Raw genomic sequence first — 22,030 nt, 5'->3', positions numbered from 1 at the left:
CCAAATGTCTGATCTTGGCCCATTCTATTCCTTATTCTGACTTCAGCAGAGAGACCAGAGTCAGAAGCAGAATTTAGTTCTAGTCCTCTCATCAGCATTCAACCCCTTACAAAACTGACCATCCACTTCTGGGTTTTCTGGGGTGTGATATAAAAATAAAAAATCTCCTCCTTACGTCTTTCAGTAACTTCTGATCCATCTTGCCTTGTTTTCTTTGTTACAGAATCCATATCATTGCCACCTGCAAGGAAAACACAGAGACTGCACTCAAAGCTCCATGAATAGCAGGAAATGACAACAGCTCCCCAGAAGTCCCACTTGCTTCCTTCAGCTGGAGACTAGACTGCTTGGAAGACATCTGTGCCAGGGAGTTCACAGGGCCCTTCCAGAGTCATATGATTATTACTAATAGACTGGCACCTACAACACTGGATACTGAAACACCAGCAGGGATTGTAAAGCCAACAGGCTTTACAATTGCCAGGTGAGACAGGGGCAATTGAAGCAAATCCACTCAGTGATTGAGTTTAGACCTGGATTTATATCCAGACTTCGTGGCACTACATTGTGATCTCCAGCTGTGCCCCTATAAGGGTTTGATGAAAACCACAGGATCCAAACACTACTCCCACACATCTGCTCAGAGTAGGACTCAATAGTACAGGATTAGCTGTGCAGGCAGTTTCAGGACTAAGTTACCTACACTCTGCCAGTACTGTCAGAAAAACATAGGCAGAGTACTGTTGATCTTTCAACAGTAATACTGCATTCTCATGGTACTTTGATCCTAAAGCCACAGCACTGATTGGATGTACCTTTAAACTAGCTATTTTTGGCAGCAAGGAACTTGGGTAGGAAGTGCTTTATCTTGCTTTACAGGCAGAGCAGCGACAGTTTGAGGACCCTGTCTGTGGCTTTGGGATCTGATCTAATTTAATGCCAGCTCAGGTCAGTCTACAAAGTGTTGGAATCAATGCTGTGAATGCTGTGTACACTCTTTTTCATGACTTGGACCTCTTTCTAGTCAAAATTATAATCTCTAATAGAGGTATGACTGTCTGCTAAGGCAGAAATACCACAAGAAAACGTGATTGTGGAAAAGAAACATCATCTAGAAGAGAAAACACTTCTGTCAGAAGGAACCACACAATTGCTCACTCCTAGTCTCTCTAAGATAACATTTCATCTTGTGCAGCCACAAACCATGAGAAGAGATTTTAATTTACACACAAGCTTGCAATAGGGTAAAACCCTTCACTACATTGGAAGTCTCCCCTTTAAAGGTCCAGCTGTAGCAAAACCTACACACTTAAAAAGCTGAGTCTAAAAAAAAAAGCTTTGGGTGAAATTCCTTCCAAGTTTTAAAGCTCATCTTGAGGCAGAACCCAAGACTGTGGCCCCCAGTACAGCTACCATTTGAGTTTGATCCTCTTCTGGAAAGTGTAGCCCCCCCTGATGTTACGCTTGTACTGCTCAGGTATAAATAATGAAACAGGGCAGGATGCAGCAGAGAATCTGCAGGAATATCTGATGTTCGGATTTGATTTTGTCTTTGCCAACAACTGCTATTCCCAGAGTTGTGGGAATAGCAGTTTGAGCTGTGGGAACAGTTTGAGTGTAGAAAGCACACTGCCAGCCAAGCCAGTTTAGCCTCCTATGACAAACGCAGCTGAACTTTGCAGAGAAGAACACAGTGCCCACAGCCCTCACTCTGCACTGCTGACCCTGAGCTTGTCTAAACAGCCCTATAAATGGGGTTCCTGAGGACACATCCAAGTCCTTACACAACCTCGGCGGCAGCGGGATGCTGCTCAATCCTCACAGTGCTTGCTAACACTGTGGACTTCCAGGGGATGATCCAGGGTGTTGATTCCAAAACATATGGAAGACTGCAACTATATGCACTAGGAGAGTTTCTCCTCCAGCAGGATGACAGTTTCCTGCAAGGTAAGGGTTCCTCCAAGGAAAGGCAATATCTTGGCTACTCTTCCTTTCTACACCAACACCGGAAGCATTTTTAAGCCCTCTCCATAAAAAAAGATGCTGGAAGCTTTTATCTAGATTTCAGCACTGTTGGCTTTGTCAGTGTTTTTGGCAAGGAACACAGTTTTGTGTTTGGAAAATGCTTTTCTACTGCTTTGTAGCCCCAGAACTCCACTTCCTCTCTGCTACTGGGAGGTGTTGTTGGTCATGGATGCTGGAAGAGGCCAGCACCACCATGTAGTGAATGTATCTTCTGCATTATTGCCTTCTCTTGAGAGAGGGGACTATCTTGCTGTGATAGCAATTAAAAAAAAATTACAAGAGGTTAAAGCACATGCATGGCTGAGCCATGCATGCCACAGCCCGACCCCAGCACACAGCACACTTTGATCCATGTTGCATGTGTGTTTGCCACATGGATGCGAAAGCCAGCCCAGGCTCCAGCAGGCTGACTGAGATGGATTTCCATTATCTGCCAGGACTGACTCATCTCACCAGCTCCTACCTGGATTCACAAAGACATAGCTGTGGGCTATGTCTGTGGAAAGCAATAGTGCTGTTGAATCAGAGAAGCCAACTGGAATCATCCCTGAGCAACAAGCAAGAACTTGTGAAGTGGGATCACTCTCAAACAAGCCAGGCAGCATAAGACACGGCACCCCTATGGCCACTTCAACACAAGCTCAGTGGTTGTAGAGTGCTTGTGGCACCCACAGAAACAGGGAATTTGCAGACATTATTGGCACTAGGAAGCAGGAGAGGTCTGGCACTGCCACACTTGTGCACACTGCTTCCTCTCTGGACAGCACTGAAAGCAAGACAGCAACAGCTGCCCAGCATTGCAAGGCATGCTCAGCTATGTGCTTTCCACAAAAGCCTGACAGTGCAGGGTGCCTCCTGCATCCCCTGTGCCACTTGCCTGAGTGCAGCACACTGGCAAAGGCACTGAGCCAGCTGAGATGGGACATTTGAACCCCTCTTATTATTTTAGAATTTAGGTATTGGGTGAAATGGTAATAAAGTTTATTATAAAATTTTTTCAAAGGGTAGGTGAATAGCCACAAGGATGTATTTTAGTGGAAAATTAAAAGTAGGCATGTTTCAGATTCTTTTATCCCTCCACAACATCCTCCCAGTTTTCATGTCAGAATGCTGTTGCACTCACAGCACATCCTTTCAGCTCTCTCCTCTCTCCAGAGAGCCCTTAATAGGGCTCCAGCTGTGAGACACTCCATTAAGAAAGAGGCACCCGCAAGTGTTGAGATTAATAATATTTAATGTCAGTGGAACCCTTTGATCATGAATACTCTGAGACTCAGTAGACAACTCCAAACGATGCCACTGACTGTCTTTCATCATGTCAAATGTCTTTTAGGGTGCCCCTTCCTCTTAACCAAGCCTTTCAGGTGTCACTATCCTGGAACTAATAGAACTGCTTAAAAAATAGCCCTTTATCTCTCTTTTACCCCACAGACTAGGAATCTGACTTTCTCATTCTGCTCTAAAAGCTGTTCCTTTCAAGTTATTTTACTAAAACCAACACAGAACTGAATCAACCAAACCATGCTTCTAAAATCTGCTCATTTTGTAGACTTACTGGATGATGTTAATGCCAGGGAAGCTGGTTAGATGTCCAACCAAAGCTTGAACATGCTGTAGGAACCAAATTTTGCCCTGCCCGCAACCTCTCCTGGCTTCTTTGACACCAATATGTGCTCATATCCCAGAGCACAAGCAACAAGTGCTGCCCAGACATCACTCTGCTCTGCCAGATGCCTTCTTTTCAAAAATGCGTCCTCACCGTCCCTACTTAATTGAGCTACTCAAAGAGAAAGGGGGCCAAAGCAAGGCCATTCTGACCTGCACAACTTCTTGCCTCTGGCACAGAAAGGAAGACAAACAACCCGGTATTAATCAAAAAAGTGTTCACACAACAGGAAAGTGCTGCTGTCACCATTTCACAAATGAGGCAGCTACTCACAGAAGGACAAGTAACTTTCCCAAAGTCACTCTACAAGTCAGTCTGAAGACAGGAAAGGAAGACAAGTCTTTCACTTTATGCCACTATGTTCAAATTGCTAGACCTGCTGTAGGAAGGATTCAAACTGATTCTCAAATCAGACTTATCTCACTTAATTCTGACAAAACCACCTCACAGTGCTTCATAATCTTCTATGACAAAAATATGGCACAAAGTCCATAGTAAATGACTCACTGCTGATAAATAAACCCTGTCTGAGACAAAGCAAAGTTTGTCCAAGGCAACACAAACCTTCACTCAAAAGCAGTTTACTTACTTAATATTACACCCTGTACCCACCATCTGAAGCTCAAATTTACAATCATTACTCTTCCAGCACATTCCAGATCTGCTCAGTTTTAAAAACAGCCAACAGATGATCTGTATTCACCCTGCTGGTATCCTTATGGAACAGAGAACATTCAGCTAAACTGTATCTATTTTACAGTAGTTTCACAAAATGCATTAAAAATGTACCCGTAGGTTGGCTTCACATTTCTTATCTCCTATCCTTTCACTGGATACTCACTTTAAAAGAGTGACAAACAGAAAACCAAAATGATCCAGCTCTTACACAATCTTATTTTTATATTGCATTCCCCACAGAAAAAAGTAACACCTCCTTTATTTTGCCTTGTTCTTAAAGGAATCTGGAAGACAGAAAAAAAAGGAGCCCTTTTTCTGCTTTTTTGCTGCTTTTATTAGTAATGTAACTTACCTGGAGTGCTTTGGTTACTGAACTGAAAATCTGTTTTTCTCCTCAGCCGCTTCCTTTCTACCAAAAATTTGCCACGTTCACTTTATATCATGTCCTCCCAAAGGTGTGCAGAATCTGAGTGATCATCCAAAAATGTTCGCCTCTTCTTTATTTAACCTGGTTTATTCTCACTCTTCTTCTGCTCTTCTATTCCCGTGCTCTTTAACAAGTCCCAACAAAGGCGTGTCGTGGTTTCCTGCCTCACCCTACCCTTCCAATTATCTGACACTCACTGGAAAAAAAGATTCCTGCCTCCAGGAATCAAACTTTATTGAAATAAGAAAGGCTCCTACCTATTTGCTCAGGTAGATTAACTATTTAGATCCCAGGCAGAGGTGTGAAGGCTTAAGTTAGGGCACATGAATAGTTGTGGCAGTACTTTCTGATACATGATTTGAGATCTGTTTTGGCATTTTCTTATAGGAAATTACAAGCACCTGTTGGTGCCACTGAAAAGCTGGCTGCAAGCTAAGCATTATTTTGCAAGCTTGCAAATACACAGGGCTGAACTATGAGCTACTACAAATTGGCTGAAAAACACTCAAGTCAGTGGTCTTAAGTGCCTTGCCAACCCACAGATATCTGTGCTCTATTCAGAAGACAGCAACATTAATAAATAAAAATACACCAAACTGAGTAAGGAACAAAATGTCTTCCATGAATACTACCTGCAAACTTCTCGCTGAATAGGAACTGAAGCAGAAGAGCAGCCATGGTGGGTCAAAGCAAAACTCCATCTAGCTCAATACCCTGTCTTCTAACCATGTCTCATGGGAAGACCATGTGAACACAACAAATAGATATTTTCCTGGTGTACAGAGTCAAATGCAGCAGCACTGCAGTCAATTCTTTGACAGACATTTTCCATTAATATGTCCAGTTAGTTTTTGAATCTGTACATTTTAGTATGTACAGTGTCCTACAGCAAAGATTTTTAAAGCTTAACTATACCTTGTGTAAAGGTTTTTCCCCCTGCTAAACATGACAGTGCCATTTGGTGCCCCGTGCTTCCTTACAAGAATCAGAATCCACCTTGGCTTTTATCACCCTACACAGATTTTGACAGATTTGTTCCCCTGAAAGAACTTAACACTTCATGTGGATTTTTGCACAGATCTTTTGAGGGGCTGCAGCTGTGTGCTGTCAAGATAGTACTCTGTTCTTTTAAGTTCCATACTGAAAATTTCCAAAGGTGTGCAGGGACATGGCTGCTCTACAGCACTGCACTCCACTCCAAAGGCAGTGTTCCCTGTGATGGGGATCAAGACTTCTTCAGAATTCATCGATGCATCTCCTAAATCCCAGAACTTGTAATTACATTTATCTTCAGCAGGCAGATATTTATGCAGTATAATTTCCTGCCTGCATGGAGGAAGCATCCATTACTCTGCCTTCAGAACATTAATCAAGGGAAATTTAGTTGTCTAAACAAGCTGCATGTGGCAATTAAGTCATTAAGAGGTGTAGAGCTCATCCTGGGGCTCAGCCAAACGGCACTTGGCTTAAGCCTTGACCAAAAAGAATAAAAGTGGCTCTAGCTTTTTGAACTTTGTGCTCTTTGAACATGACATATAAAAAACTGCCCTCTTATTATCAACTGCACTTTGTTCAACTCACCTGACATCTGCTTCCAGCACAATCCACAGTGTGTGCTTCAGACACAGCCTGACTGCTCACAGACAGAAGGTGTTCAAGAAACAGCAGCACTGAATGCCCTGGGCTCTGTAAGACCCATCAGTATGAGGGAGACTTACTGGAATGGCTCACAGACTTCACTAGAGCAAGAGGTGGGACCTCACATTTTCGGATAATGATCTCAGGACTGGAGGAATTTCCTCCTTCCTTTACCTTTGTCTACCAGTTCTCTTTATCTATGTATAAACAAAAGAGAACCATCAAAATTTTGATAAAATGTGAAATTACAGTATTTTAATCCCTGCAATGTTGTCAGGACAAAGATACTGGTTTGATGCTTATTGAGAACAAAGTGCTCATGGAGCATCTCTTCATGAGTCATTTTGCCAGATTCTTACTGGAAAGGAAAAGAAGGTCGAGGTGGAGTATGACATAGAGGTGACTTAAGAGGAAACTGAAAATAAATCACATCTTGAGAAACACTGACTCCACATTTTAAGAAGATGGAGTTGAAGATGCTGCCTGCTGAAACATTATTAGTTCCCTCAGGTTCCTACGGGGCAAGTGTCAACATCAAGGACATAATTTGGAGAGGTCCTGAGCTGCTTCACCTGTTACTGAAGTCAATGATTATCTCAGTTACTGCAAATCAGGTGTCCAGCTGGCACAATCAATTAACTGCAGCAGACCTCACTTCAGGTCATCAGCTGCCACTTCTGCAATAACAGTGGTGTGTGCACTGGTGATTAGAGCAGGGGAGGCACCTTGAGCTTCTCTTGGAGGTAACAATCACCATCGTTCCATCCCCCATTTTTGCTTTTGCTCAATTTTGCTTGTAGAAGGTGAAGTACGTAGAGGTGGAGCCACACTGCTGCTGGATGTACCTGGGAATGTTTTACCAGATGCAGTTTGCTGCTTTCCCTGCTCCCAGCACACAAAGAAGCCTCGATGCCTCAGTCTGGCAGCTAGAGAGATCAAATTACAGTTGAAGACAGCACCATCTTCCTGGTGAAAGATGCTCCAACAGTTTACAGTACCTGATGCTAGCTCTGAAAAAGTTGAGAAACTGAAGCAGAACTCTACCCTGCACATTCACTGCTCCTGGAGGGGGGCTGTGCCACAGCACATCTGAATCACTTCTTACTCTGCAAGGGGAGCCCTAAGATAAAGGGTCTCCAAGTTAGACCAGCTTGTTCTGTCCATTATCTAAGAGCTTAAGTTGTGTTCATGGTTTAGAAACAGCCAACTTATGATAACTTCTCATCTTCAACTTGAAAGGGAGCTCTGGAGCACAGAATAAGGTGTACACTGGTCTGATAATTCTGTCGTGACTGACACATAAATTACACAACTAGTGAATCAGCCAAGGAGCTGATTGGAATAGTGCAGGCCCACACAAGGATGGTTCGCACAGGGAAGGAGAAACCACACCTATTTCTGTATAGCAACTGCAATTCCCTCCATGCCTTGGTTTTACACAACTGAGCCAGGCAGCCACTGAACCAACCAGAGCCTCTTGAGTCACCTCCTTGACTCAGTGCCCCAAGTCCACAAATTGTACATCACTTGGGAAACACTGTGAGTAACCTCGGGCATGAATAAAAGCCTTGTGGGGGACTGATCATTGCTTTTGGGCTGCAGGGGGGTGAGTAACGCCAGGATGAAAAAAAACATTGCTAACTCAATCTCCCAGGTCCCAAGAGACTTCAGTGATCAAGAGGTCTTGGCTGTCTCTACCCACTAATACACAGATTGTACAGCTAAGTACTGCCTTTCCTCTCTCCTTCTGGCTTTATATAACATTCCACACAGTTTATAATATTAAGCACAGTACAAATAAGAAATAGCAATAATTATAATAAACCTATATCTGTATGTGGAGTATTATAAAACAGAGACCCTTAACAGTGCAGGACAAACTGAATTGTAGTAGCCCAGAGAGGACGGGCTGGGCTGTTCTGGTAGGGGACAGCCAACTGGGAGGCGGTGGCTGAAGACTTGGGTTTGCTGCTTTTACTGTTACCATGTAGACAGGAGGGTCTTTTCAGCAGCTGCAGACAGCTGTCTACCTCTGCTCAGAAACAAGTCCGTATAGACAGACACTCAGGCCCTGGTGCTCTGCAATACAACTGCCTAATAGTTACTATTAGCAGTAGCAAGCAGCTCAGTCCAAAGACTGGGTATGGACAAGTGCACTGTCTTCTGCGTCTGGGACTGCTCCTGATCATGTAATTTTGGTGACAGACAAACAAAACACACCAGTGACCTCTTAAAGATCTGGTCTTCCACACAGGTTTTTATGTGCATTGGTGCTTGGGCACATTTTACATCTCGGTACACGTCAGGCTGTACAGCAGGAGATGGCTGGCACAGCCAGAAGTTATCACCTCTAACGGCATCAGGGCTGGGATGTTAACAGACCTGTGTGCAAAGGTGACCTGCTGTCATCTCTCCCTTTCTCCACACCCCACGCCCCTGTCCCCATAGAAATTAGGGAGCTACTCCAGCTGTCCAGCACACCACAGCATCTGCCAGGGAACAGGGCTGTGAAGCAGATGATCCTGATCACTGCCACTCTGAGGAGCTTTGCTGTGAGTTTAAACCAAGTAATTTTCATCCGTAAGACTCCTCTCCTTCCCAGTGCTGGCATGATGAATAATCCCTTTCACTTTGTCCTCTAGGTAAGAGTTGCCTGCAACACATGCTGCATACAGCAGCACAGCTATGAGCTGGACTGAGTCTCTTGTTTGATGCTGATAGTTATTGACAATCAGCCCACTGCCCAGTCTGCTTCGTCAAAGAGAACCAGTCCTTGAGTATTTTACTCATCACAGAATGCAAGTTTGATTCATAGGATCAAATAATTTCCTATACCCTGGCTTTTAGAAAACTACCACCTGTTTGCAAGCTCACTCGTGACCCCTTAAAACAGTTTTAGCACCAGTGGCTTTTAGACAAAAACTATGCATGCTAATCTCACACATCAAAAGTTTCAGGCACGCAGGCAGCAAAGGGACACAACCAGTGCCAGATGACCTGGCTGTGGTGCTGCCAATATACACAGTGGAGAGAAGTCACAGCAAGCTGTTTACAAAAAAATGGTAATGTGAAAAAAAAAGAACAACGCCTTTCTGGCAGCCCTAAAGAAAAGATATAATTTGTGACTAGCTCACCAGGACCATTATAAAAAGAAACACAGGCAGAATTGCAGTGCAACACTGCATACAGGACAAAAGCTGGAGACAATACTTATCTTGGAGATCTGCCTCAGAAAATGACGGGTGTTGGCAAATAAGCCTGATTTCTGCCTGCAATCTTGACAGAAAATTCAAAACACATACTGGCAAAAAAATCCTGATGAAAAATCTCTGCTGGGCTTGACTACAGCTTACAGCAACTCACCTCCTATACAGAGAGGGATTCTCATTAGCAGGATGGGAAATGCAGGGGAGGGTGCCTGAAGGGTCCCTGAGAGCAGTTTTCTCTTGCTCTTCCCTTTTCCATCCCTACACGTTCCTGCCCTGCAAATCCTTTTCCCTGCTAAGTTTCAAAGGGTCATTTTTGGATCAAGGATTATTTCACAATCCAGAGAGGATTTTCAGGAACCTTTAGGAACAGAAGTGCCACTGACGCTGCTGTGTCACTTAGGTGAGTTTGTGCATAGAACAAGAACATCTTCTATAAGTGCCTGGGCACTCGGAATGAAAATAAACACAAAATTGTGCATAAAGCCCGCAGCTCATACCCAGTCCAAGGAACCTGGCCAAGCACTGGGGATCACTGCTGGGGAATAAGAAAAGAAAGCACCAGACCTGTTGCTGCAACCAAGCTGAACTGCAACCAAGTCTATACTGTTTGTGGTACATCTGTACCCCATCCTCAACCTCACTAGCCTTATCTTAGTCAGGATCTCAATTTGCTTCCAAAATAGATTCCTTCATGATCCACACTGTTTACACACAAGACTGAGCTAAGAGAGAGCATTAGCCTGAGCTCCAGTGCAGCTTGGGGGCAGGCTCAGAGCACAAGAAGAGCCCAACACCCTTTGCTCAAGCAGTCCAGTTTGATACAGCATGCACAGTTAAATACAAGCAGGTGTCACCAGTTTTCATATATCCCAAAAGGTTTAGTAGCCATCCTTAGGTTTTCTAACCAATGTATGCAAGGGATTTTGCAGTGCATTTTCTCCAGAACTTGGCTTGTCCTAAATGCTACATCGATACAATGAACTCAGACTACCAGTTTCCTGAACCAAGACAAAACTGAGTGCGTGGAGCAAAAGTCAATGACTTCGTGGATGTGGCAGGTTTATACTGAGTACTCTTGATGTGGTGCTTGCACTCTACACAGACCCTCTATGGCCCGTCCAGGTGCAAAAGGAAAGGAGTGTGCGAGCCTGAGAGTGTGGAGTGGCACATGCAGCTTCTCAGACAGCAGGGCTCCAGTTCTGGGCAGGGGATCCCCAGCACCAGAGGCAAGTACAATGAGCACATCTTCTAACAAATTTATCAAGCTCTGCAGGTCATAAGAGAACATGCTTCAATTTTCAGGGATTCTGATTTAGTGTGGAAGGAAATTATCACCCAAGGAAAAAGAATTGAGGGATAAGGAGATCTTAAATATGTATTCAGTGTTAATTTCTCTGGTTTGTAACTCAACCATACGAGGCCCATTGGGGATGAAGTACATTTCAGCCACTGTTTTCAGCCTCAGATTTTCTGAGGAACTTGTGGTAAGTAAAAGAAGTATATTGCCAAATGATTTTCATCTACAATGGAGGGATTTTCCCCGCCTCTAAAAATCTTCAGAAGTCTGCAAGTTGAAAAGAGCTGACAGCTATTGTATCTGATCAGTGAAGAGATGTCAGAAGCATGGAACATGCACTAAAAGTATGCCATGTTTGGTATGTGTATATATATATATACACATATACAGACACACATATATATACATACATCAGCTATACCATGGTCGATCCCTTCTGCAGGGATCTTTCCTAGCACATGGAAAGTACATAGCAATTTTGGGTTCAGGATAGAGAGTAAATGATAATTCAAACTCAGCCTACTTTATTAACACAGATCTTTCCTGTGCCCACCAATATGTCATGTCAGTCTGCCACCATGGGAAACATAAAAACTTAAAATAAATAAAAATAGCTGAATCAAGCTTTTGAGCTTTTCAGTGTTTATGTTTGCACACAATAGGGGTATGCAGTGCCTGGGTGGTGTGTTTCCCACTAAGATTTAAACATAGAAAACTATGTGTTTCTCCCAAAATGTTTGCTTAAATAGATCACATTTTTGAACCCTCTATGGCAATGTTTACAAGCTGTAGTCTGGCTCTAGGCAGAACTTGAAGAAAGTCACTCCTAAGTGAGATTGCTACAATCTAAACCCAGAAATGATAATAGAGTTGATTTTCCAGATATGAATGGTGGTAACACTCAGACATAGTTCCACACAACACTTTTCTGGGATCATTCCTTATGGTAAAGGGTGTGGGTGTGTGTGTGTGAAAGCACAAAACTATATTTCCACTCCTTTAGCAGGCAGGCAAAGAAAAACATTTTTAAAACACATATTTCATATACAATCATGAGGCTTGATTTTTCACTCAATTCTGCCAGGTTTACATACCTAAGATTCAAGAACAGTAACTCACCTCTCTGAGTTTCTGTCTTCATATTTGAACTTCCCTGAGACCAAATGATGTAGCAGATACTGTCTGGCACTACATTAATACTGATGGGGTAAAAGTCACCCTCTAGTCTGAAGTCCATGTCAATCCAACCCTGTGATTAGACAGTCTGTCTAGTGCTGAAGGGGCCTTATGAAAATGTTTCCTTTAAAATAATAAGATTTCTGAAGAAATTATCGAGCTTAGGTAGCACAGTTTCTGAGGGGGAAAAAAGTGGGTTTGTACAAACATGTTAGAACAGCTCTGCTCTGCATATCCTGGGAAGTTCTGACTATCCCCCAGGATCATGAATAATGAAGACTGAGGCCACTCAGCAAATTTCCTGAGTCAGACTTTGAATGGAAGACTGCAGAGTTTTACAAGATTTCTGTCCAGAGATGATCCTTTTTCTTTGCTAGGAAGGTACTTCCTGTTATTAGGCTCTCACGCATTTCAGGGCGGTTGCTCACTTTTCACTGCCAAAGTAAACAACAGAATGAAAAGTCCCTGCTGGGCTACTAAGGTGTTCCCTCTAAGGGAACATGCTCTGCTGTGAGTCCTGTTTATTGCCACTGATCACTACGGATTTGTCATGGATTGGCATTTATCACAGCACAGATTGGATTGGTGGTATAATTAGGGATGGGCATTTCAGCTCACACCATGTTTTCGTTCTCCTGGGTGCTTCACAGCCATAAATCAGTCTCCAAACATATGCTTATCTGAGTATTGCAAAACAGTTTTAAATCAAGAGACTGGTTTCCAATAGTATAAATTCAGATTGTGCATGTTTCTGATGCATTTGTTTAGATCTGGATTAACAACGCACAACAAAGGAGCAATCTGGATTTTATTTTGGTTCTGAAGGTGACATACCAGTTGCTATCACTGCTCGTGGCAAGAAGGCGTGTGAAACAGTTTTTATTCCTATTTCTAGTGTTATTTATTTGCTGAACTGGTCCTCAGAAAGGCTTGAATCCTTCTTGGCTGCTGTCATGCTGCACCTGCTTTTCCTGGGGCACACAGGCTCAACCTGCCGTGTGCAGGCTTGCAAAGCCCCAATTTAAATGGCACTCCTTTATTAGAGGATACATTCCACAGGCATAAAATATTATTATCCGATACACATGACTAGAAGACTGCTGATCTCCTGCAGGACTGCAAGCACAANGACATGACACTCTGGTAAAATCGCTCTCCAGAACACATCTCACGTGGCAGCTGGAAGCTTCCTTCATGTTCTCAGTACTGAGGTTGGAGGCTGCCTCAGAAACCCTTCTCTCACACTGCAAAAATCACTGAATTAAAGGATGATTCAATCTCATTACATAGTAGCTCTCACTTCTTCAGTTGTCTCTTCTTTAGAAACATTCTCCCACATTACCAAAATTATGTCTTCAACACTTTTTTTTCTCTCTTCCCCTCTTCAAGAACTGCTAGGTATCCTCCTCAAGACAGAGGTATTAACTGTCCTCTTTCTACTCCTTACACGAGTTTTCCTCATCTTCTCTTTTTAGCAAGGAGCTATGGACATTTATTAATTCCTAAGTTCTGTGGTCCTAGGAGGGAAGCTGTTACTTCAATTTACATTAAAGCAGAGTTGTGGGAGTTTTTCAAATTTAATACCTTTCCCTGTCTATTCACTTCAACTGTGCCTTCAGCTACTCTTTATTTACACGATGGAACTGCTCATTTAACTTAGAGTATATTGTTTCTACTCCTTGATTTAATACCTGAAACTTTAATTTACAAGTGCTACGATTTTTAGCTTTCCTGACTATTTTTTCCAAGAAAGATAGATCACCATGCCTATTGAGTTCTGCTGGAAGGACATTCACTCCCTTGAGGCAGGCAAGTGCACCATCAGGTCTATACTGAGGTGATATGTTGTGCATAACATCTGCTTTGATAAGCATTTATTCATGATAAAAGTAATATTCATTTAATCAGAAATGTCAGCTGTTACACTGGTTACAGTATCAACTTATATATAGGCTGCTATGTACCCCTTTTTTCTAACCCACCCCCCCAATCTCTTCAGCCCAGTAAACAATGAGAAAATGAAGAACTGGATTATTGCAAATAAGAAATAGTTTATAGCATCAATAAACAGTTGAGTCCAGAATAGAAGACTGATACAACAGTTCTGAAGTTTCGTGGGTTTTTTTAATGCTATTTTCAGTAAGCAAAGAAGCTGTGAACTCCAAGGCTGCTATTTCTATACTGCACACTGGGCCCATGGCAAGGATGCAGAGACAATATGTGAGAGGGTAAGAAAAGTACTTCATTTTTATTGCACCTTGAATATAAAGAGAACTCTGACCAAAGTTCTTTAAAGTGATCCAATCCAAACGCTCCATGTCATTACTGGATCCACAAAAGCTTTGATCCACAGATCTGCAAAGGCTTCTGTCCTCAACAGAGAAATGTGAGGCTCACAGTGGAAGACACTAAACAAAGCTGTGATGGATTTGGTCACTGGTGCCAAATCACTTATGTACCATCAGTATGGAATCTTGCTAACTATGTGTTTTTAATCCATATAATGAAAATTTTAAGCCATATAAAAATATTTTATAAATACTAATTATTTATCTATTTCATGGTGCCTTTCATCTGTACCTTGTTGTGCCAAAATTATAGCATTTGTGAACATCCTTCTATTTTGATATGCAGCACTTCAGTAATCATGATCAAGTTTCACATATACATCTGACACCCCAGCATAGAATTCCTGACCATACAAATGTTCACACAGATACAGAACAACAGACCAGATCCACAGGGAACAGTCACAACACAGATGCAACAATTCTCTTCAGAAACCATCCATAAAAAAAACAGATACAAGGGTTAAAATAAACCAGACCTCACACTTTCTTTTTTTTGCCTTGACTTTGAGTCAGTTATGAACAGACATATGTAAGAGCTGGAAACTGGCTGGAGTTACAGAGTAGTTAGAGACACACCATTTATCAATAGTTAGAATAAGAGTAAATATTTGAGCAATATTATAGAATAAAAAGCCATGGCTCACAGCTCATTAACAAGTGTTTTTCAATCTTTTTTTAATGATCTCTCACTGTTCTTTAATCTAGAACTTCTTTTAGCTTGCATCTTTCTTCTCATGTGGGTTTAAAGCAGTTTTCAGCACCATTCATGGTTATTTTGTTTATGCTCCTCACACCTCTCCACGTTTCTCACTTTTCATTAGAGATCATGCTTCTGCAAGCAAATATCTAGCCAGACACACCTTCGCCATACAATCCACAAATGATATGCTAATTCCAACCAAAAACTGTGTTGAAGGATAAACCAAGAGAAGATCTGTGACCCAGAAGAGAACAGAACAGAGCAGTGCCCCATTCATATTATTTATTTCTGCTTTGTAAGAACACAGAGGTAGAATCATAGAATCAGAGAATGGTTTGCGTTGGAAGGGACCTTAAAGACCATCTAGTTCCACCCCCTACCATGGGCAGGGACACCTTCCACTAGACCAGGTTACTCAGGGCCCTGTCCAACCTGGCCTTGAACACTTCCAGGGATGAGGCATCCACAACTTCTGTGAGCAACCTGTGCCAGTGCCTCACCACCCTTGCAGTAAAGAATTTCTTCTTAACATCTGATCTAAACCTTCTCTCTTTCAGTTTGAAGCCATTCCCCTTTGTCCTGTCAATACATGCACTTGCCAAAAAGTCCTCTTCGGCTTTCTTGTAGTCTCCCTGCACAACAGGGATTTTCCTGGAGTAGCTCACCATTTTTGCAAAAGGTGAGTATTACAATTTCAGTTGTAATGAGCAAACCGACAAAATAAACAAGGAATATTCAGAGAGATAATGAGCAGTAACTAGCTTTACTGTGAAAGCCTCTACATAATCTGGCTCCCAGGGTCCAAGTGACTCTTTTGCTCCTTGCTCTCCCCAGTAACTGCCATCAGTGATTCTATCCCTCCTTCACACAATGCTGCCTGCAAGAGGATCTCATTTTACAAACCCACTTTTCTCCAGTGCCAAGGAGGTATTTAAAATCAAAAGTAAAGGGAGAAAAGGTGGCATGATGGCACGTACACTGTGCTCCAGCTGCTCAGCTGGTAAGGCAGAAAAAGGAAGCTTTTCTTTTCAGGGGTTGATCACTGACTTCAGATGAGCAGATTATTTTTTAAATAGTTCTGAGGAAAACATTTGCAAGTGAACACTCAAAACTTGGATCCAAACTATTTAAGTTCCCTCTGCTTCCAGTTTCTGGCAGGTTTTCTGACTTGGCTCTGAATCTTCTGACTGTGCCCATCTCTATTTTCATGCCTCTGCTTGAAAAATCCTGTTTCTTATCTAAAGCACAAAAGCACTGCTTTTTCCAAAAGCCAGGTCTGTTGTGTGTCACTTCTTCTCAGCAAGATGACTGGCTGGAAATTTAGTTGTTACTCAAACTTTTAATTTCACAGCCATTCAGATGCTCATTAATTTGCTTCCATCGGAAGTTCATCTTGTGAGACCTGTGATAACACACAGCTTTCTCTTATTAAAATCAAGGCACTCTGGGCTCATCATCACTCCATATCTTATGTATTTCAGATGTTCCTCTTGGCATGGATCCTTTGGGGTATATTTATTGTTATCATAGGGTTGCCAGATATATGGTATGGTGGCTGCCTTTCTTATCCAGTGCCTGCAAAGGAACTGCTCTTTGGATTCTACTTTAATAACATCCATGAATAAAGTTGTTGGCTGAAGGCTTTGTAAACACAACACCTAAAGGTGTTTTTAGTTTCCAGCATAAATTAAAGAATTTAGAACAAAATATTTACACCTCCTTCCACAGATATTAAAAATCTGTACTAAAAATCGTTCTATTAGGCACAATGACAAGATAAAAATAATGGATAAAGCACAGTCTAAGTGGTGATCTGAAGTGATGAACTGTCACAAACAAGTGTGTGTATTTTTTGGAGTTTGATACACTGAGTTCACTGAACCCATTGTTTTTGAAAGATGAGGCCCAATAAGAGCACTGATCCACTGTTCCCACTGTCAGAATAACATTTGCTGAAGCCTACAAAGAAGAGTCTTACACATTTATTTTGGTGCACGTGTGTAATTTTAAGCACATAACATTATACAACTGTAGAAAATAAGGCTGGAAAGGCCTTCAATTAGGTGTCTTGTCCATCTTTCTGTTTGAAGTCCAGCTTCATCTTAAATATTCTTCATAGAATTTTCTTTAGAAGACTTTTAAAACTTTCCCATGAGGATTCAGAGCCTCTCGAGGTGGTCTGGTCTACATTTTCTCACCATACTTGCTGTTAGAAAATGTCTTGAAGTTCCAAACAAGTAATTCCTGCTTCAGCTGACAATCACTTTCCCTCTCCCACTCTCAGTGTAACTTATCTCCTTTCTTGCCATCACCTTTTATGTATTTGAATGCTGTCACATACACCATTAGGGTTTCCAACACCAGACTAAGCTTTTCTTGTTCCTGCAGCTTTCCTCAGACACTGAGTTTCTCTGATTGCTGGGATCTACCTCTAGCCTTCACAGGGAGTACCTACATGCTTAAAGCTACATACATTTTTAAGTGCTGCACTGAGCCAGGGACTACATTCCTAGAGCTGCCCAAGGCTGTCAAACACATGCTGGTCTAGTTTAATTGCATGACACTTCAGTTAATTACTGTTTTGATAATAAATCTGGCAGTTTTGCAAATGCCTTTAACCTTGTAACTGCAGGTAAAAACTACTATATTTTGCCAACAGTGCCAAACTGTTGTGAACCTTATCTACCTGTCCAGGAGACAGTGTTTAACTTAGAGTTCCATAAGGTATTTCCTTAGCAGTGCAGGCATGAACTGTGTGTATTGGAAACTGGTGTTCTTAATATGTCTAGAAGCAAAATATTTTGCCAATAAACAGCCATGCCCAATACCTAATGAACACTGAGACACTGAGGCAGACACATATCCCCACCCTCATCAATAAAGAGGTTCGATCCCCTCCATTTGAGCACACAAAATGTAGCAGACAGAAGAGCATCTGTGGTAGTTAATGCATGCCAAATGTATGCAGTCAAGCAAAACATAAGGAAACCAACAAGCCAATACATGTGCATAGAATATTATAATGAAAACTTAGGGAGATAGAGACCAAGTGGGAATAAGACAGAATGGAAACAGAACTAAGCAATTGCCAGAGTCAAAAGCAAGCAGCTCAAAGGAGGGAGGGCAGTGAACCATGGTTGGGTTGAGCTATTAGAATTACATGCTCCTACTTCTGTTCCGTTTACTTTACTGCAGCTATTTGCAGTGTCAGTGGAATCCTTTAGCTTTTCCTAAAACAAATGAACAGCGTTTGCACAACTGAACAATAACAAACTAGTAAAAAAAGACCAGCATCTAGAAGCAATACAAGATAAGTGTACAATAAAAAAATTGGGATGTACAGTTCCCAACACATAACTTAGCAATAAACAAATACAAGAGAATTGTTTGTTATGTACTTGTGTGAATGTGTAATATTCAAAGAATATGTCTGTGTCAAATATTCAGGAACTGTGAAGGACAAATGGGAATAGTATTTAAAAGAAATAGAAAGAATGTGCTGAGAATGTCCTTTCAATGCATTTTTTAATATTTGACCCAGGATCTGGATTTTCAAAACATCAGTGGGAAAATACACTCAACGTTCACTTGTGGAATATATTCTAAAGATGGTCTGAACACAAACTAATCTCTTCACGAAAGAGCTTCCTCCTTTGGTGACCCCCTCTTGGCATTCCTTCACCTCAGCTGATGAACATGAGGTCAAAGTTTAATCACTTACAGCATCAGTTTGAACATGGCTGCATCTGTGGGACATAAAGGGAATCTTACAGTGCAGTTGCATTCATTGCAGTAATGGCTGAAGAGACTGCATCTCCCAGACAGCTGCTTCCCACAAAGAAAGCACTTTTATCCCATTTTTCCTACCTTTCTTCTACCCAAATTAAGCAGATGAACAAAATTCTTACAAATGTATTAGATTAAATTAGTTGTTGGTATAAAATCATCAATTCCTAAGAAATCAGATAAACTAAAGATGAAATTGGCCCATGGGGTTTTGCTGTTTCAAAAATAAGCACAGGATTAATTCTTAGCTGCAATAATTCTTAGCTGAGTTTATCATGGTGACTTCGGGGTGTGGGGTTTGATCCTCCATGTTTGGATATTAAATCATTACAGCCTCTCCATCATATCTGTGGGGATCTTCTTGCACATAGGTTTACTTAGAAAAGTAAATATTTCTTTGTAAGATGTATATGTATGAGCCATGTCCTTGCTATTTTGTTCCTCCTCAGTGGTACTGCTCCTGTGCTTCTGGTGACACACCCAAGTCTTAAAAGTGCATCACTGAATGATTTCAGCTCTCTGGCAGCTTCTGAGGTTTGGCAATATGCATGGCAATTGATCTTTGGTGGACTTGAGTTTATAATAAAAGGAAAATTTATGAATTCCTTAGCTTCTTGAGGCCCTCTCAACTTCTCCACTGCCTGGTGGACTCTTCAGAGAGCTGTACCTCAGGTTGGCTGTCTAGTGTCAATATTAGACTGCAGGCTTGACTATTAAAAATTTGGAATAATGAGACTGGCAGAGCTGATGAGATCTGCCTATAGTACTGAGCAGAAAGGGCAATATCTTCATTTGCAGTTTTCCTGGCAGTGCTATGCAGGGACTCTGCCAGCATCAGCTTTCAGCATCTTGCCAGTGTTGGCTTTTGAGACGTATTTGTACTTTTCACCTGCAAGATGTGCCCATGGTGTGCCTGAGGAGCTGGAGATGGGTGAGGAGAGCTATTTATTTGTTCTAAGTGGAACCTGAAACTCCTTGAGAAGGCAACAGCAAAACATCAAGACCTTTCAGTAACAGCTACTGGCACAAACATTCTCTCTGGAGAAAAGATCCTCCTCTTTGCCATTTCCCGCTTCTGCCTACTGCCCTTTGTTTTGTTTTTTGTTTGTTTGAGTGAGTGGTTGTTGTTTTGGGGTGGTTGTTTGTTTGGGTTTGTTTTTTTCTGTTCTGTTTTGTTTTGTTTAACAGATTACAAAATCAGCAGTTACAGCTAGGCACACTAACAGATAGAGCAAAGTAGTAGTAGCTCTTGCATTATAGTGATATTTGTGAGAAAGAATGTCTTTAGGTTTGAGAGAAAATCTTAGGACAAAAAAGTGTTAAACCAGGGAGAGTTTAACTGCTTCTAGGCTTGAATTTAGATAGTGAGAATCCTGTTTTAAGGAAAAGAAAGGTCTGACCCGGAATTCCTCACTGAAATGGAAAAGAAGGATGTCACCAAACAGAGTAAACTGCATAGTGTAGGTGATGATATTCTTGATTAGTCTTTGCACTCACATGTCACACATGATTAAGCAGGGTACACCCATACATGCACTGTTGATCCCAGAAAGATGAATCCCACATAGGACTTCCTATCCAGACATCAATGTGGACAATTTTAAGGCTATTCATGCCTGGTTTCACAGCCTCAAGAAGAGGTAGAGTATATGCTATCTAAAATTTCAAGGTGATCTATCTGCTGATCTAACCCCTGAGGAGTCTTTCAAGAGAAAACTTGTCAGTGCATACCCATGTGTTGAGTTACCACCATGCATTTAACAATGATGAAATACCTTATTCTGGCATATGTTACCCATGCAATGCTTGTAATTAACTCAAGGAAAAAATGCACTAAAACTTTAAAACATCAAACGCAGACTAACTCTTTCAGCTGTGAATGAACTGAGAGTTTTCCAGTTACAGGAATATCATGTGAAGTGGTATGGCATGGCTGTCACCAAAGAGGTTAATGACAAAGAGAGCTTGTTCAGTGACAATTAATATGTGTGATGGAGGTCACTGTGGCCAGGACACAGATTCAAAGTTACGTGTGCTACTGATGGGAAAACGTCCCCTGTTAAAGCAGGTGGCATTTGCTAACTTGGTTCACTTGGCAGCAGCTCAGCACTGCTGCACTCCACTTAAGACAAATGTTCTTCACCCAAAATAAAGTTTCCTTAATGTGTTCAGAGGAGACTGGTTGCCTCCTCACACAGTGTGAAACACTTACACTAATGCAGCCAGCTGCAATTCCAGTATCTCAGCACCACATGAAATCATACCATTAGCTCACTCCATATGCCACACTTCCACTAACTTCCATCACAACAGAATAGTTCTGCTTCCCTTCAGCTCAGGAGGAACTTTCTCAATGACTTCAAATGTCACAAGGGCTAAGCTGCCCTTCTGCAGGAAGACAACACAGCAAGAGTAAAAATAATTTAAGAGTAATCACTTGAACCCTCTGAGGTTGTAAGAAAATATTACACGCTCATCAGTACAGCTCCTTCTGTATGCCCATGTAGAGAGAGGGACTCAAAATACAGTTATTACAGACAGGAACATGAATAGAAAATTTCCATGGAAATTACTTTGGAAATAATTGAAACAAAAGCAATACAGCTCATAAACATTGAAAAGTTTATTTTTAAATGAGCTATATGGCCCAAAGAGCATATTTTACTCAAGAAAGAAGGAGAAGTCAAAAAAATTTCACTGCACATTTTATTTGCTAAAGGAAATGGCACAGAAGACATTCTTATTGTCTTCTCTACAGCTGAGCATTTTGGGAGGAGGGGTGATAAGCCAGCATTTACTGAGTTCCTATTGTATGTGAATACCTCAGGTATTCTGACTTATAAAGAACATACTTCAACCTCTACAGTAAAAAGTGCCAAATTTCATATCTGTTCACCATTTTTGGTGAATTGCCAACCTGATGCAGCTGTCCTTAGACACGTGATTTGTTTGCATGGATAATGCAAAGTCATATCCCCCATATCACAACAATTGTGCACACTTAAAATGTTACACATGTTACCAACAGTATGGAAAACAAGAGAGAGCTTTAAGCCAGCTCTCACATCACTGTACTA

At 41.6% G+C, this 22,030-nt stretch overlaps 1 protein-coding gene across 2 annotated transcripts in view; it reads right to left on the bottom strand.

Annotated features, from left to right (window-relative positions):
• Positions 1-22,030, bottom strand: part of COL17A1 (collagen type XVII alpha 1 chain) — a 62,851-nt gene that overhangs the window by 36,021 nt on the left and 4,800 nt on the right. For both annotated transcript variants that reach the window (XM_017840288.1, XM_017840296.1), the window contains exon 2: positions 176-241. In XM_017840288.1, the coding sequence (XP_017695777.1) occupies positions 176-230 (55 nt within the window). In that variant the 5' untranslated portion in view covers positions 231-241. The remainder of the gene's footprint in view (positions 1-175; positions 242-22,030) is intronic.

This window comes from Lepidothrix coronata, unplaced genomic scaffold (genome assembly GCF_001604755.1).
Source record: "Lepidothrix coronata isolate B3197 unplaced genomic scaffold, Lepidothrix_coronata-1.0 Scaffold8, whole genome shotgun sequence".
Taxonomy (NCBI): Eukaryota; Metazoa; Chordata; class Aves; order Passeriformes; family Pipridae; genus Lepidothrix; species Lepidothrix coronata.
The sequence above is the reverse complement of the archived record's forward strand: the minus strand, read 5'-3'. Positions and strand labels throughout refer to the sequence as shown.